The sequence below is a fragment of the Anastrepha ludens genome, chromosome 3, assembly GCF_028408465.1.
Source record: "Anastrepha ludens isolate Willacy chromosome 3, idAnaLude1.1, whole genome shotgun sequence".
In the NCBI taxonomy this organism is placed as follows: Eukaryota; Metazoa; Arthropoda; class Insecta; order Diptera; family Tephritidae; genus Anastrepha; species Anastrepha ludens.
The window spans coordinates 105424015-105442560 of NC_071499.1; the positions used below are offsets into that span (position 1 = coordinate 105424015).

The following is an 18546-nucleotide window of genomic DNA, read 5'->3' on the forward strand; positions in this document are numbered from 1 at the left end:
CTGACGCATTCGATCAGCCAACAGAGCTGCCAGCCAGCCTAGCACTTGGTCCGAATTTAGTATTGATTCTCCGGCGTCGCGTGTTGTTTGTTCGCGAGCACGTCTCGAGATTCGCCGGCCATTAAACCGCATTGCGTATAAATAGTAAAGTGCCAGAAACATTTATGCAGTTTTGCTAGTATCTATAAAGACTTTTATATATGTACATATGTCTGTATGTATGCATTAACCAATAAGCTTAGTACACTCTTAGCGAAGCACGGGGATCAAGTATTATTTTTGCTACGCATTTTAAGGTAATATTCAAATCAGTGTTTCGTTCTCAAGAACAAAAAAGAAAAAAAGCGCAGAAAACCAACGAAATGCGAAATTTTTTAAACTAAATATATCTTATGAAGACTATCCGTACTGTTTCCTCAGCATACCCCGCCAAATCTTCATAAGCACGCGATGAATGTTGGCTTCCTAGTCAAGGATTGCAGATGTTTTATCATAGACCAGATATTTGATGTACCCTCATTTCGAAGTAGTCGAATTAAAAGACCCAGGCGGGCAATTTATAGGTCAACTTCTCGAGATGATTCGGCCGCCAAATGTTCTTCTCAGTGAATTAGTGGCTTCGCGTGAAATGGCATCCCGCTTGCCATGTTCCATCATGAACCATTTAGTGCCTGTCGATTGCTACTGCTTAGAGAAATCAAAAAGTGGCGCATAAATTGTCAATCAGTCAGTGACTGAGAGTGAGGATGTAGACTTCCGTGCGGCAACCGAGCGTATTTCTGCCACAAAAAAGCTCCTCATAAAACCATTTGCTATTCGGAGTCGGCTTAAAATTGTACGTCCCTCCAGACGTGGAACAGCATAAAGACGCACACCACAAATATCAGGAGGAAGTCGGCCAACTCCTAACAGAAGAGTACGCGCCAATTTAAAAATTTTTTTTTTTATTCTAATTCAAACAAAAAAATCTGTTAAAATTGCGCAATAATGATTGCTCTTGATCATTTTCACCAAAGAAAAATGCTCTCCAAAATCCGCACCAAACCTTCATTCATTATTGATGCAACGGCTTCTCCATGACCATTTTTCGTACCGCAAATGCAACAGTTCTGTTTTGCAGCATAGCAACCGATGTGAAAATGAGTTTCAGATGAAAAAATTGTTTCTCAGCAACAAATTTTCATCACCCGACCTGGTGTTCTTCGGTCTAATATATTATATATTTAATATTTCAAGATTTAAAACTAAGATAACGGTTATGTTTAAATTCTATTTTATAAGTGCACGCAATTTTAGTGCTTGTGATTAAAATTAATCTATTTCGGTTTACTTATTTTGTAGCATCAGTATGAAAATGACTTCCCCGCTCGCACTTCGTAATTTGCCTTCAACGATGTGGGCCACACTCTTCCTATGGCAAATGCTGGAAAACGTGCATCACACATTTGCTGGCAAACAATACGAGCACATCTCGCACTACAACACGCCCGTCGTGCAACACTGCTCAGCGATAGATGTTAAGGATAAAATTTTGGAGCTGCAATGCTATGCCAAATGCGCAGCCGATGGTATGCGACCAGTGGCAGAAGATCCGCAAATCTGCTTTCAACAATGCCGTTCAACAATTTACCGTGAACCGCGGCGCGGCTCCTGCCCAAATAAGCTGAATTTCTCAATTCAAGAAATCACGCCAATGCAGCGACTATCTTGTCTCGGCAGTTGTATGTACGATTCAGATTGTCCTGTCGTACAAAAATGCTGCGACATTGGCTGCGGGCCTGGCTGTGTCGACGCGCTCGGTGTGCGTGATGATGTGCTGCTGCCGCCAATACCAAGAATTTTGAAATATAAAGTGGCGCGTGGAAATAAAGTGGAAATCACCATAGAGTCATCGGCAAATTCCACCTACTACTGTCATGTGGAAGTGCGTTACCACTTTGGTGTCTCCTTCGCTCCGCGAAAGCTCAGTGCATGGCAATGCCAGTTGGTGGAAAAGATTGCGGAGGTTGCAGTAGCGCGCAGCAAAAGGTGATTGATGTTTATGGTTTATTTTTATATCGATAATATAAACATGGCTGAGTTTGCTTAACAGAATTGATATCTCTTTTAATTTGAAACCGGGCCATTGGTATCAAGCGCGTGTGGCAGCAATCAATGCCTACGGCTTCCGCGGCTATTCTGAGCCTTCCGAGGAATTTCGTTTAACGCACCGTGAGTAGACAACATTTAATTTAACTAAATTTTGTTTCCTCAATTTTTCTTACCACAAAACTTCACAAATTTAGATCCCAAACCGCCCAAGTCACCTGCGGACTTGCAAGTGGTCGCTGGAGGGTTTGATGGCCGGCACTACAAGGTGAAAATCTTATGGTGTCCTTCGAAATCGAATTTGCCTATTGAAAAGTATAAAATCATATGGTCACTTTACGTAAGAAACAAAGACGAATCCGTCATCACAAATGAGGCTTATGTCAAGGACGTAAGTACAGCTATAGAGCGCAATTTAGGAAGATACACCAGTTTACAGGCACTCAAAATTAAAATTATCCCCTACAGAATCACAATTTCGAAATCGCTGAACTTTTACCCGACTCCAGTTACTACATACAAGTGCAGTCCATGTCCATTAATGGCAGTCGTCGCTTGAAATCCGACAAGAGTTCCATACTTTACAACACCACCCAACCACCAGCACCGTACAAACCACTCAAGTGTTCGCATCAAAATCACGAGCATGCCCAGCAAAATAGTGACACTACAAGGAGCAGCCACCTAACAGAGATCAATGCCAATCAAAATGTGCGCATATTGGGTGCAACAACAACAACAACACCCACGGCGTTGGCAGCAAATGTATCGGCGTCTAGAGGATATGAAGTAAATTATCGTTTCAATCGCAAATTTGGTATGATTGTGCAAATAACGGGATTTCTGCCGTACAAAGAGAGGTAAGTATGCTTAACCCTTTTTCTACTGGCCAATTTCAATGGATCTGTCTAAGATTTTATTGTTTTATTGTTTGAATAGTATAATTTTCTAGATACATTTTCTGACGGACACTACCATCCGAACCGTAGGTGTACTAGCTTTTATTGCGATAGACAAAGCATTAATTTAGTTCAATTCAATACTGAAAAAAAAACTATTGTATATTCTTTACAATTTTAGAGTTTACGAGCTCTGTGCAAAAGAGACCAATTGTGAGCAACGGGAATACAGCGCCATTCGTGTAAAGGTGGGTATTTCGAGTTGCGCCGAGTGCTTTGCATTCAGTTTTCATTCACCACTTATCGCTTCTATTCTACAGCAAGATTCAATAGAATTTAATAAACTAAAATTCAACACTTCTTACGTGCTGAAGGCTTACAGAACCAACGCCTTGAGTGCTGAGTCAGCAACAACAGCGAATGGATCTTTCTTATTCACGACGCCAAAATGTGAGAACTTCAAGAAACGATTTCCTAAAATGCCGATAAAGTGTTGATCTTAGCACTGATTTAACTAACTAACGGTAAAGATATCCTTTAGTTTCTAAATAAATAAATAAAAAACTCGCATAAGCAACAATATTTGGTTATAAGAAAAGAAAGCAGAAATCATCAAATAATGTGCCAAAAACTTAATTTCGTTTAACCCATTATACGACTGTAGTTTCATTAATTATACTAAGTAAAAATAAAGTAAATGCACATAATTATCAGACTGCTGTTAATTACATATTTTTAAAAAATAATGCGTCACACAAACAAATGGTAATAATTATGAAAGACGATGTCTACCAAATCAACCTAACCGCAGACAGCACTAGTCCAGAGTGTAGAACTCTTTTTTTGTTTTCGGGAGTTAGTATTGTGAAGGGACTTAGCACTGCGAGCTGAAAGATCTATTGTGCTCCTTCACAATGATGCTCCAACGACGATAGAGTTCCGTCACTCAGCCCTTTTTTTGTACCAATTTCTCTCAGCCTTTAAAAGTTATCAACATCCCTAACAAAGGCGACCTATCAGAGAGCAAGAACTGAAAAGCATTGTAAATAAAATAATCGCATAAATAATCAACGTACGACTTTCGAATGCAATTCAGCGAAGACTAAGAACAGAACAAGCAGGGCGGTCCTGCGTCGGCCACGTTAGTAGTCTTCGAGTAATTGTGGAACAATCGGTAGAATGCTGTTACTCCCTCTATCTTATCTTTATCCATTTCTTTTTTTTTCATTATAAATTATGATCTGTTAATATTAACAATAAGTAATTGGTATTGGGGTTTGGAATTAAAATGTCCCTTCCCTTTGAAAGAGAGCATTATTGTCTTTGGTTTTCTTACTTAGTTTTCTATAATTTTATATTATTATATTTTATTTTATATTACAGTACGAGCAAGATCTGTGGGTGTTTTGCGCTTTAGTCTTCTTGGTTTAAGTTCCATTTCCGGTATCAGTCTCATCTCATGGTTTTTGTGCTCTAATAGTCGCAAGATATGCTTACTGCTGCTTATTTTTACTGCTTCAGTGACAGCGTCTATGCCGAGGTCGCGGTGAATATCGTCATTTTTTATGTACCAATTTGCGTTTGTGATTGTCCTTAGCATCTTAGATTGACTTCTCTGAATGATTTGTAGGTTCGATTTACTGGCAGTCCCCCAAATTTGTAGTCCGTAGGTCCATGTCGGTCTGATTATTGATTTGTATATCATTTGTTTATTAAATAAGCTTAGGGTTGATTGTTTTCCTAGTAGCCAGTAGAGTTGTCGCAATTTGTTTTTCATCTCGTTTCTCTCATTTCTGAAACGCATTTATTACAATTCATCATCAGTTAATTTCGGAAGATACGGCTTGGATGGGTGCTCCATTAAAACTCATTGAGCTTGCAGCCGCATTTTGTACAAAAAAGAGCTGAGTAGACGTATGAAAGTCACGACAGACATTCGTCAGTGCTGTGTGTAGCGCCACTGCTTTTTAATATTTTTTTGGACGTCGTTATGAAAAACCGCTTCCCGTTGAAACAAAAGGTATAGCTTGCGGATTGCAAGGAAACCTCAATGATCTCGACTTTGCCAGTGATATTTGCTTCTTGTCGCACACTTTCGTTGATACGCTCCAAATATTAGCGCTGATGCAAAAAACAACGGCAAGAGTCGGCTTCTAGATAAATATTGGCAAAACAAAAGTAATTCCGTTCAACACCAACTGCACGCAGAAATCCCATATTAACAACATAGAACTTGCAGAAGTCGACTCCTTTTGCTATCTTGGCTGAGTAATATCTGCTAACGGTGGCTCAAGTGAAGGTATTGGTAATCGCATAAAAAATCCAATCGCCACTCTTAAAGCGGTTTGGAACTCTTCAAAAAAGTAAGGTGAATTTATTTATCAAACTTCGCGGGATCAAAATTTCGCTCTAGTTATTTTTTTCATGAGTTGGCACTGAGTGAGCACTGTTAATAACATCTGGCCAACTTTCATGTGAATGTCATTCAGTAATATATTTACGCTTGTGTTTACCAAACGACCAAGAGTGCATTTTTCGATTTTTACAATGTCTGATTTGATTGAGCAGAGAAGTGCCATCAAATTTTGTTTGCGGAATGAAATTTCGGCTGCGGAAACGTTTAGAATGTTGCAGAAGGCATTTGGTGATTCTACCATGTCGCAGAAAAATGTTCATAAGTGGTACCAAGATTTCAAAGAGGGTCGAGAACGTGTTGATGACTTGGAGCGCTCCGGACGACCATCGACGTCAACAGATGACCAACACGTCAATAAAGTGAAGGAGTTAGTGCTCAAAAATCGTCGGTTGACTGTTAAAGACCTTACTGATATGATCGGAATATCAGAAGGATCTGTGAAAACCATTTTGAAAGACCATTTCATTCACTCTCAATTTCTTGGGAAAAAGTCGTCGCGTTGCTGTGCGTGAAACAATGCTTTCAGACTATCAGGACAAGCTCAAATGCATCATTACGGGAGATGAGACTTGGATTTATGCTTACGACCCTGAAACAACCGACTAATCAAGCGAATATCGTGCTAAAGGCGAGGCCTGGCCGAAAAGAGCACGTCAAAGTCGGTCAGAAATAAAGGTCATGATGACAGATTTTTTCGATTTTCGTGGTGTGGTGCACTATGAATTCCTTCCACCAGGCCAAACTGTTAATAAGGAATATTATTTGAGCGTTATGCGTCATTTACGTGAAGGAATTCGTCTAAAAAGACCAGAATTATGGGCCAACAACTCTTGGGTTTTGCATCACGATAATGCACCGTCTCACACTGCACTCGTTCTTCGTGACCATTTCGCCAAAAATTCAACGCATCGAAGAAGGTGCTGATGGCTATACCGGAAATGGACTTTCATAGACTTTCATGGCGTGTTTCGGGGATTGGAAAAATCGTTGGCATAAGTGTATTTCATCGAGAGGGTATTTGTAAGAGGTAAGTGTATTTCATCATTTTGAAGGGGATGAAATTGATTCACAAGAATAAATAAAGATTTTTCATTTTACAACCAAATTCACCTTACTTTTTGCCCACAGTATACATAGTATGTAACATCTCAGGCGCTTTACGGTGTTTAATTTTGTTTAGAAGGTGTTATGATCGCATAACTCGCTATTCTTGTGTTTGTTCCGACATAAACTGTCTTTTGTAGGACTTATACACGAGACCTTCATGGCCAACTTGACGGATGGAATCCTCTGAAACATTAAGCTTCCTCGCAAGGGGCCTCATTAATTACGACAGATCTTCGGCAACGTTGAATACATTCTGCAGATCGGACGTTGTCAGAAAGAGAGAGAGAGAGAGATTTCTAAATCGGTAGTGACGGTAACTGCATGTCTCTTCATTTCTTGAGTTGAATTGTAGTCCTCCATGTCTTATCTGCAAGTCCTCAACTACCGTATGCACATTGTATAAGAAAACAATGCACACTCACAAAAAATATAGTCAAAACTGATCCAAACTGGTAAAAATATTGACGTACTATCGCTTTTCGAGCCTGTAAATTAGATTTCAGGGGTTGTGAACCCCAAATTTTATTGTGAAAAAGCCTTTGGAGAAAAATTACTTTCTGTTTTTTGGATTTCACAAGATATTGGGTAGTCGAAAAAGTCTTTTCGTATTTTGTCAAAAGATGTCGTTGGAGTCATCTATCTCCAGTGCTACCAATCCCATTGTGTCATATCATGTAGTGTTAGAAAAGAGACATTTTAAGCTTCATTTACCAAAAAAAAATTAAATTCGGAGGGGTTGAAAAAAAGTTTTAGATGTTCAAAAATGAGTGAAAATAATGAAGAAATTCGATATATTTTGAAATTTTTGTATAAAAAAGGGAAGAATGCCACGCAAGCCACCAATGAAATTTGTGAAGTTTGCGGAGACGATGCTGCATCAGTTCGTGTAGTACAACAATGGTTCGCTCGCTTCCGTTCTGCAAATTTCGCTATGAAAGATGCACCTCGCTCCGGTCGACCTATCGTTGAAAAAGTCGATGAAATTATGGAAAAGATTGACCAGGACCGTCACATAAGCTGCCATGACATCGCCAAGGCACTAAACATTCATCATCAAACGGTTTTGAACCATTTAAAAAAGGCTGGTTATAAAAAGAAGCTCGATGTTTGGGTACCACAGGAATTGTCTGTGAAAAATTTAATGGACCGAATTAACATCTGCGATTCTTTGCTGAAACGAAATGAAATCGAACCATTTGGAAAAGACTTTTTCGACTACCCAATATATTTTTTTAAATTTACTTCAGTTGGTTGGCTAGTATTGGTCAGTGTTCAATAATGGTATAAACGAATTTAATTTTAAAATCTACATACAACAATGAAGGTAACCTTTTCTCTTTCCTACAAAGGGATTACAGCAGAATTTATTTTCGAAACTAATGCACTTTTCCTTTAACGGTATTCTCAGCAGGACATTTGAATTTACGGCCAAACTACATTACCTTCCAAAAATTCAAGCAGGAGTGAGTGGCCTAGTTAGTGGGATGGTGATTGGAGGGAAGGAGGAAAATATGTAAGTGTTTGCTTTTGCTGTGTTATCTAACGGCATAGTTGTAGGTTTGAGTGCGAAGTGGTTTGGCATAAATTTGCATTTGATTGTTACAAAGAAAAAGCTTTTATTGCCTCTCTCCCTTCAAGAATTGCCTACATATGTATATTGCTGGAAAGAGATATATTTGTAGATGGGCGGAGCAGGCCTGCCCACACTGCCTTCAACAATTTTCTTATGATATTGATACTATTTGCCACATTTGACCTTTATTTTAAATTAAAAACCGCTTAAGAGAGAAGTTTTTTGGGTTAATCACCTGTGCAATAATTTTCCCTCCTATTATGATGAAATTTTTAATACTGGACTTTTAATATAAGGAAAAAAACATTAATAGATATTGTAGAAGGTTGAGGGAGAGGGCTTGAAAAAGGCCTTCAAGTTCAAGTTCAAGCTCAAGTTCAAGTTCAAGTTCAAGCTCAAGTTCAAGTTCAAGTTCAAGTTCAAGTTCAAGATCAAGATCAAGTTAAAGTTAAAGTTAAAGTTAAAGTTAAAGTTAAAGTTAAAGTTAAAGTTAAAGTTAAAGTTCAAGTTAAAGTTAAAGGCCTTTAGTTTTTGGATAAAATTTTGTACTCTGGACTTCTTATAACGAAACTAATGCGCGAACACAAATAATGGATCATTTACCTTAACGCTAGCGTGCATGAACAAAAACTATATGAGGTATATAAATATCTCTAGATAAACCTCCGAAAGAATTTTCCTTCATCTTACATGACATTTTGACCAAAATAAGCCTATATAAATTTGTTTAGTAAAATAAAAACGATTTGGTGAGGGTGTGAGCATTTGGAACCTCTTTCAGTTCTCAGTTTTAATTGCAACGCTCTCTCCCCAACAGGAAGGTAATAATGGCGTTAGCACGCATATGGATGAGTACGAGACACCTGCAGTATCGGTAGCAGAGGTGCTGAACAGGCTGCTTCGAATAAGCGATAACAGAGCGTCGGGCCCTGACGGTATACCTAACATTGCTTATAAGCCGCGGTTCGTGCAAATTCAATTGTGTATAGCAGGTGTTTGATCGAAGGCACGTTCCACAGGAGTTGGAAAAAACAGCGCTTAGTCCTACTGTTGAAGCCCGGTAAGCAACCTGACCAGCCGACGACAGCGCATGCTTTACACTATTGGAAAGGATTTTGAGCGCATAACAAGTGAGCTATTACAGGAACAGGAAGCGCCTGGCGGACTCTCTAACAACGAGTTCGGATTGTGAAAAGCAAGATCAGCAATCGATGCTATAAGAACTGTGGTTGATATTGCAAAGGATTCTGTCAACAAGGGGGAAAAGTGCGCAGTGATTACGCTACACGTAAAAAATGCGTTTAACTCTGTAAACTAGAAGAATATCCTCTCGGCACTCAGAAGCTTCACAGTCCCTCGTTATCTGATTCGTATCACTATCAGCTATCTAAGCCAGCGAGTCCTATTTCACGATACAAAAGAAGGGCCAAAAAGATACTTAGTGGCGGAAGGCGTCCCACAAGCGTCCGTACTAGAGCCCACACTGTGGAATGCAATGTACGATGGGATTCTTAAAATTGTGATGCCGGCAAGTGTAACAGTGGTGTGTTACGCAGATGATATTGCACTAGTTCTAACTGATAAGCTTAACTACTGCTTCAAGCATATGTGCAATGATGTCATTGTGAGAATTCAAAGGTGGTTGAGCAACGCTAATCTAGAGCTGGCGGCGCAAAAAACTAAACTGAACAGCAGAACACGTGACTTTTCAATGCGCCAGATTTTATGAAGAGCGCTTTGAGCTCACAAATGTCCTCAGCGTCGCCCCACACCAGATAACCTTGAAACCTAAATGCTGAACTCGAAAGAGAAATGGGAAGCAGTAAAACAGTTTGCAGCAAGGATAATAATAAAACTCCGAAACTTAGAATGGGAGCGCAAAGCGGAAGCAAAGCGATTGCGATCGATACAGAACACCCAAAATTTTGAAACAGATCTCCTGTGGGGTTGAATGTATTCATGAACAGACGACAAGCACGAACGCGTTAGGTAAAGCCTCAAGACGAACCCAAACAGACGACAAGTCGATATCAAGTAATGATATCGCAATTTTCCGATGCCCCATTGGTCACAAAGCAATGGAGGCTATCGACAGCGTATAACCCCAATACGCAATTAAGAGAGGATCCTGCACGCAGGCACCTGGTGTATCTAAAAGGCATAAACACGGCTCTACCTTGATGAAAGGCGCAAATAGCAGTCCCAGAATGGAATCAGCCGAGAGGGGAGGAATGTTATAGGGTTAGTGGGAGCATGCCCCACATACTACTGGTGTGACGGCAACTTTGACGATGTCTCTGACATTTTCGCTTTTGACCTCCTCTAAAAAAACAACAACAAAAAACGGTGGGGAACTTCATACTCAATACTTAAATTAGTTTATGCTTCAAACCAACCGTCGATGGCAGCGGCACACACAGATATAATATGTATTTACCCCTTGTGATACTAAAGTTTCAATGACTAGTCGCTCTTGATGAACCAACTCATAGTCCAGTCATCTGGTAGTTTGACCTGGAAAGTTTTGCGGAAGTTTGAAACTGGATAATTATTATAGATTTTGGGATGCTCTTTTCGAATTTCAACTTTGCCACTTCATATCTGCGACGCTAGCGCCGCCATATTGAAAAAAATGGCGCCTAAAAACAGTTTTTTTACAATATCTCCATTCCGAAATATTTTATGAGGAAAATATATGTACACAAAATTAAACTAGAGATAATTTCCTACATTTTATGTTATTACGATTTTTTTGTGAAATCAATAGTTTTTGGCGTATGAGCGCCACAAAGTACATTTTAATATGCGTTTTCGAAAAAAACTCATTTCCACACCACCTGGAGGTAGAGTAAGCGGCGCGTTTTTTTATAGTGGAGACCCCTGCCTAATCCACATGTGATGCACACTTTCGAAAATTTAGCGCAATCTCCTACGTTTTACCGTTCCTGATGGACCAGGCGTTGCGAGTTCGTCTAGGGCACCGATCAAGACGTCGCAGACTGAAATCTCGTCCGCATCATCTGCGATACGACTATCAGACTCATCACAATCCTCTTCGTTGTCCGTTTCATCAAACGTTTGCTCTAAAATAGTCGCAGTTTCTTCTTCTTCATCGTAATCCAATCGCACTTTTTACAAGCACCACTACAATTTGTGCATATAACGGAGCATTTTAACCCAGCTTTTCTGCATCTACAGGATTTCTGACATCCCTTTTTACATTTACAAGAAATAAGTTTTAACAAGGATTCTGGAGCTGGGGGCTCGAGTGTCGTAACAGGAACTAACCCATTTTTGTTTCTGTTCCATCCCTATTGTTCTGCATTTTGTTCATTCCCGTACCACTGCTGAACCTGGTGATAGGTTCGGAATGAATGCTATCGTGCTGCTGCCTCTGTTGGTGGTAGGGACGCTATATAAAATTTATTTTTATATGCTGATTTTGTGAAGCATGCATATCTGTACTCTTTTAAAGACATTATTTTCTAACTTTTCACATCACTGTAACCGTATAATTCAAGAAGAAAACGTTCTCCTGCTTTAGCAATAATCTCTGGATCGACGTTCGGATTTTTAAATACCTGAATAACCTGGTTTAAATTAGGATTTTTTCGGAGTACATTACATATCAAACCACCATAGAGCAAGTTAATTGTGTGTATGATTTCGCTAGACAAGCACTTGAGAGGAGGCAGTACTTACGCAATTAGAGAAGGTGTACCACAGACCCCGTCTTGCACACTTTGTTCAGGGCAGACCTGCCACTATCAAAGAACACATACATATACAGCCACGTATGCAGATGATACTGCCGTCATGGCCAGGAGTGCCCTTCCCTCAATTGCTTCTGATTACCTTCAAGAAAGCCTTATCAGTGTTAGCGACTGGATGAAAAAATGCCGATATCATTCACACTTCGAAACGGCTCATGTCCTTCCGTATCTCTTAACAGCGTTTCAATACCTCAAACAGATTATGCCAAATATTTAGGGATTCTATTAGACCGGCGTCTTACTTGTCGTCCGCATATATTTTTAAAGCGAAAGCAACTTGGACTGAAATTGTTGCCTGGATAATTGGAGTTCAATTATGGGGCTCAGCTACACGTGCTCCGCATGTGTGCCAATGCGCCATGGTTTGTACGACACGCGATATTGCACCGTGACCTGACCAGCCAGAGAAACAACAACCGACTTGCCACTCATCCGAATAACCGAGCAAATAACCTTTTCAAGATAAACTACTCTTCAAGATTAAAAAATGCCAGCCTAACGATTTAATGCAAAGATTTAAAAAGATTATAAATTGTATAATATATACTTATGTTGTACGATGTTCATTATTAAGTAACGAATTCCACTGGGAGTTCTTACTCTAAGTTATTCTTCTTTAAATTGTAGGTAAAAATAGTACTTAATGTTATGACAGATTGTGTGAAATAAATGGAGATCTAAAAAAAACAAAAAAGGGTGTTAGTACGAGTGAACATGAGGACCATCAGTCATGCATTTGTCAATAGCTTTAAATATAATATTTTTAAATTTTATTAGACTATCCTCTTTTTTTCAGCAATAAGGAGTAGGCCGTGGTAGCAAGTGCTGTAATCCCGACTAGAAATTTTGGTAAGGCGGTGATTAGGCGCAAATAAGGCAGACCGCATTCCAAATTTGCGCCTCATAAGGCAGCCAAACTAGGCCCAAGTCCCGAAAGTAACGCCGTTGACTATTCGTGCCTAATTTGGCTTCCTGATTAGGCAGTAGTTCGGAAGCTACACTTGGCGGTGAGAACTAAAACCTATTGTGGCCCGAACTTGGCTTTTTGATAAGGCGGTTGTTCGGTAGCCACACTTGGCAGTGGTATGAAAACCACACGTGCGAGTAGTAACTAAAACCTAATGTGGTCCAAACTTGGCTGTCTAACCGTTTCGGGACGGGAACTTTTGTGACGTACAATCTCAAAGAAAAGTGTTTATATCGTCTCCTATGGCTATTTTAAGAAAAGTAATTTGATAATATATTTTTAGCGCATCCCTAAAAGGAGATATTGTCCTGGGATAAAAACATCCCAAATCCATCTGTATTCAAAAATATTAATAAAAATTCTAGACTTAAATTCACTCGATTTCATTTTATTTTGTCGTTTATATATTCAATTTTATCTTATAAGACATTATATTTATATCTGATGGCAAGGAGTAAAACATTTTTTGCAAAATGCCAAGTTGCAAGCAATGCAAATCTGATTCGTACGGCTCTCTTTGCCCTTTTTAGCACAATTTACGCATCGTTGTCTCTTGTTCGTTCTTTGTGGCAAATGATCTCCCAGATTTTGTTTAATTTTTTTCTTCATTGCGGAGACCGGTCCTGTTCGAACTTTGCGCTGAATTTTCGCATTCTTTTTTCCTTCGTCGATCAGGCATTCGGATAGCTCTACCAAGAATCCCAAGAACGGTTCTCTTTTCTGACGTGGATGGTTTGTTTCCGCATGGATAATCCAAGCATTTACGGCGCATGTCATCATAAGTCGAAAGAAAACTTTTCGCCACCATTTAGCAGACTTTCGGTCTAGTTCATACAGGGTAACCATTTTGTCGGCTAAATCTACGCCACCCATAATGTTTCGGTATGTTTTCACCAAATCTGGACAGGTCACATCAACTCTGGTGCCATCTTTTTGTTTTCTTTGAACGGTGCCCACTGTAGCCTCATGGCAATTGCTTAGAAGCATTACATGTTTAGTATCTTGCCAAACCACTGCCAAAGTACCAGGTGAATTACACTTGAAAACATATTCTCCTCTGTTTAGTTTTTCAGTAACTTTAGGTAAATTTTTTCTGTTAGATATACAGGTACCTAAAGCTGGAAAAGGAATATTATTTATCAATTTTGTTGACGTGAAAAAACGGTCAAAACACAATGTAGTGTCAGGATATCTGATGGTCGATGCCAATTTCATTATAACGCGTTCGCCTAATGTGGATGATGTATGCGAATTGTCTTCTTTTCCGGAATATATATTAAAATCGTAAGTATAGCCAGTCATACTGTCGCATCTCATCCATAATTTTATTCCTCTATTCACTGGCTTCAATGGCATATACTGCTTCAAGGTAGAGCGACCCAAAAATTTGGTCATAGACTCATCAATGCTTTGGAATGGAGAGTCGGATCTACATTTTTGAAAGGTGCTTTTGAGGCAATGAAATATGTTTTAGGTTTTGGATCAGGCTGGTATGATAACGAGGAAAAGTATAGTTTGGACATAACGTGTAAGAACCGATCTCTGGACATGGCTTTTTTTATGTATGGATTCCCCAATGAAGGGCTATTTGAAAAATAGTCCTTCAAAGAAGGCACTCGATTATATGACATTACAAATGTGCATCCGAGAATTATGAGGATCTCACCAAAATCGGTTCTAGCTCGTTTGTTTTTTACATGGCTTATATTGTGAATATCAATTCTCTCATTGGTACAATATACTATGTGATGAATAAAGCTTCTAGGCAATAGCTTGAAAAATACCTCCAATGGTTTCAGTCCACGAGTTATGCCCTCATTACTAATCATTCGTTCTTGGCTAATAGTGAATCGTGGCTTGAATGTCGGTTGTGGGTCTGTCCATATTATAATATCATCAGGCCATTCATTCACATTATCTTCTTCCAAACGTTCAACTTCGTATATTTCATCATCAGTACTTTCATTTTCACCATCATTTTCATCTATAGCACTTTCATTTCCACGATCAATTTCTATTTCTTCATCATATGCTCTGCCGGGCTGTGTGTTTTCTCCATCTTCTGAATCAATGTTGCTTTTTTCACTGGGACTGTATGCGGAACCACTATCAGCAAACAGATCACCCTCATCACTCGATTCATTCAAAAAGTTCTGAATTTGTGAAACACCCAGTCTGCGTGGTCTCTCCATTCTGTAAGTAAAATAATGTACATGAGTACGTATGGGATAATAATATCCCACAAATAAACAGATTTGGGATGATTTCTTCCCACGGAACTTACCTTGACTTCTTATAAGAAAAATAAGTTATTCTTTATTCTAAACTTTTTATTTCAATAGATTAGCACTATTTGCACAAAATGTAACTATATTTCTAAGCTTGTAACTATATTTCTAAGCTTTTTCCAAACAAATACCATATACGCAACAACGTGTCTAAGAAAATGACATTTAATAAAAAACTGATGACTCCAACCAACAGCTGGTATTTTTTTTTTGTAGAGAAGAGTATAATGAATGATTTGGGACTGTTTTCAACCAAATCGCTTCCATATTGTGACAGATAGGATTTTTTGAATTTCTTCGGGATAAAAACATCCCCATCGTCCCGAAACGGCTAATTAGGTAGTGGCTTGGGAGCCACATTTAGTGACAGTAGTTAAAGATAATATGCCTCAAATCCAACTTCCTATTTATGTTATGGATTGAAACCATACCTGGACTCCAAGACGTTGTAGAATAAAGTTTAGACTCAAGATACACCGATTTCTGGCAAAACTTTTTTTAATACCACAGGACCAGCATATAATAATAAATATTGCAGCTCTGTTGATTTAAAGTTATGAAAATCAACTAATGAGCGTGTGCTTCTTTGGAAGTCTGAAGACACTTTTACCTTTGTTAGCAACATAGACAATCGAGATTTATCATTGTTACTAATTTTTAATTTTTTATTGATGCTGCCATCGATCCAGCAGTCTAATAACTTCTTCATCACTCCTAAATAAAGCAAGTGCATTGAATCAAGAACAAATTCATTGACTAAATCTATTTTAGTAAGAAGCGAATTTGTCGTTCCAGTGTGATGATCTGGATTAGATTTATTCCTAAATGATTCATCGGTTCTTGGTTCATAATATCCAACAAGAGGGTAAATAGTTCGTTTTTTGTATCGCTTACCTGCTATCACACACAAATCCTTTAATTGAGATAGTGAAAAAACGATTATTTATTGTGATTTCTTCAGCTTGTAATTTATTAATTTAATTTATAAAGTTGTCTAGATAACGATTCATATCGGAAGGTTTGCTATTACCACAATAAATAGCGACTGGAAATAGTATATAATAAATATGGTGAGAAAATACTTGACAAAGGATGGGCCACAGTTGTTTCCGGCTTGACTTGAATAAGGGTACACCATCAACATTAATTAAAAGTTCTAAATCATGAGTCTCATGTAATCTATCATTTATACATTTTTCTAAATTTACTTACTTACGAACTCTTCGTCACTGCCAAAATTTTCAATTTCGTATTTTTCCTTCGTTGTACCTAAAAATGTTTTCGCGCACTTTGGTAAATCTGGATATTGGTCTCGTAAAATGTCTAGTAGTAGACGAGTGTGAGGAAGGGGAGGATTAATTAATGGCCATCCACGAATTTTTGCAGTGACACTTAAGCTATCCATTGTGTTATTAATTTCACCATCAGACCCTGAAGTTATAGAAAGATTTCTGAATTGATCATCAACACTGGATTCAAAACTATTTTCATTACTTTGCTGCGAATTATCTGACACTGAAGAATTCATCACTGATTCCTAAGTGAATGACACATTTTCATTTACTTCTTCATGAATAAAATTTGAATCAGTACTATGATCACTATCATGATTCAATGATAAAAGGTTTGCTCTGTAGGCAGCTTTCTCGTTCTCTCTTGACAAATCAACTCCCTTAGCAAGACACTGGGTTGCTAGCTCTAGAAATTTTGAGTAAAAGTGGAAGAAAAGTTAAATTTGCAGAAAAAACATTTCATTTTCAAAATGCTCTCAGTTTTCATCGGACTTTCAGGACTATTGTAGTATGACATGAAATACATGCCGCTTAAGTCAGGATATGATATAGTATTTGACGTAATCCAACATCGATGAGTGGAGAATTTACAAAGCTTTATTTCTTGTGATGTGTTGATTTAGAAGGAATTCATATTTTGCAAAGAGCTAGCATTTCCTAAAGAGTTACGACCGGGAGAATAATTGGATAGTCCCGACGCGACCGATAACATTGCATACCTCATTATAAAAAAGTTGGGATTGACGGAACTTGTTTCCAATCAGGCCACCTTACCATGGATGGATGAAGTGTCCAGAGGAGGCTTAGCAAAGCACAGTACCAGAATGAAAAAGCTACTCATAAAAAATGTTTCCATTTAAGTAAGAAAATACTTTTTTGCTACCATTTTTACCAAAAAGTATTTAATTTGTTCCACTTTATTCACATTTTGAAATGCAACCTTTTGTAAGGGAGTGTCAAAAATCGAATGTCACTAGTGAGCAAACCTTTAATAATTGAATCATGGATCACTCTTATTCATTGCTATTAAATCACCCGGCATCTCAGAATTATATAAAATTAAAGATGTACTGCCTTCGCTGTCAAGTAAAGCGGAATGTTCTGATACGCAAGATAATTTACGTCGTGCATTACGAAATTTTTCCGCTCTTAAACGACCGAGTTCACGTTTCCGCAATGCTTTACTTTTTATGGTATACATTTTTATGTATTAAATGTCTAAATCGTTATGAAATAAAAACAGTCAGATGTACCTTAAATACCAAAAAAAATGTTTAATAAAATCGATATCTTTCATCGAATATATTAAGACAAGAGTGAGAGAAAATAAAGCTAGTCCGAACAAAACAAATAAATAAATACCTAATGAGATCGACTCATACTCACTTCAACGGGTTAAAAACAAATGACCCGATTCTCGGATGTTAAGGCGGAAAAGCGCCACTCTATACCGGTGGTCTGTTGAAAGAAAAACAATTTTAAGTCCGGCATTGCCACATATCTCCCTAATTAGGCGCAAGTTTGAAAAACAGAACTTCGGTAATATTCCGGATGCCCTTATACAAATCAGTTAGGGATTCCAATTTATGCCTAAGTGAGACACTATCACAGATTTTCGTGAACACAATCAAATTTGGTTTTGTTCTGGCATGCCAATCTTTGCCTTGCCTAACGTGGGCCTGGTAAGGTAATCGTGAGGCGTGCCTCAGTTAGGCCTGCCTAATTCGGGCCTAACTGATTCTTCGGCATGCCTCACTGTAATCCTAGTCGGGATATTATAAGTGAAATAATTATTAATTAGTTCTTACTTTTTAAAATAAATAAATATATGTACATATTTTTACAAAGTCATGTGCTTCCTAGATTATATGGTAGCTTTTCTGTTTCAAGCCAGCCGTTATATTTACAAAAAAAAAATTATTTAAATTATTCAAAGAAATATAATACTTGATATATTACAGAATTTCAGATTAAGATTAAGTGGAATTAAGTATTCCACTAGAAGGCGGAAGTGTCTTCCCGCAACTCACAGATTGAACTCGTCCTTCGCGTTCTTGCCTTCAAAAGCGCGCGTGTTTTGGATACGGAAGTAGGTTTTTTGTTTTCGGGAATTTCTTAAAAACGCATGAGCACTTTTACATAA

At 38.3% G+C, this 18546-nt stretch overlaps 1 protein-coding gene across 1 annotated transcript; it reads left to right on the forward strand.

The window, feature by feature from the left end:
• Positions 1-3712, forward strand: LOC128856671 (uncharacterized). Its single transcript, XM_054091984.1, has 7 exons — positions 1-296; positions 1342-2028; positions 2093-2211; positions 2286-2479; positions 2557-2948; positions 3169-3235; positions 3308-3712. The coding sequence occupies exons 1-7, from the start codon at positions 217-219 to the stop codon at positions 3482-3484; spliced, it is 1716 nt and encodes a 571-aa protein (XP_053947959.1). The 5' UTR covers positions 1-216; the 3' UTR covers positions 3485-3712.
• The last annotated feature ends 14834 nt before the right edge of the window (positions 3713-18546 follow it).

What these genes read in the sequence shown, in the direction of transcription:
- LOC128856671 (XM_054091984.1), top strand. Translation starts at nt 217, where the DNA reads ATGTATGCATTAACCAATAAGCTTAGTACACTCTTAGCGAAGCACGGG. An exon ending in GGAATTTCGTTTAACGCACC is followed by an intron (nt 2,212 to 2,285) that starts GTGAGTAGACAA and finishes TCACAAATTTAG; the next exon opens with ATCCCAAACCGCCCAAGTCA. An exon ending in ATGAGGCTTATGTCAAGGAC is followed by an intron (nt 2,480 to 2,556) that starts GTAAGTACAGCT and finishes TATCCCCTACAG; the next exon opens with AATCACAATTTCGAAATCGC.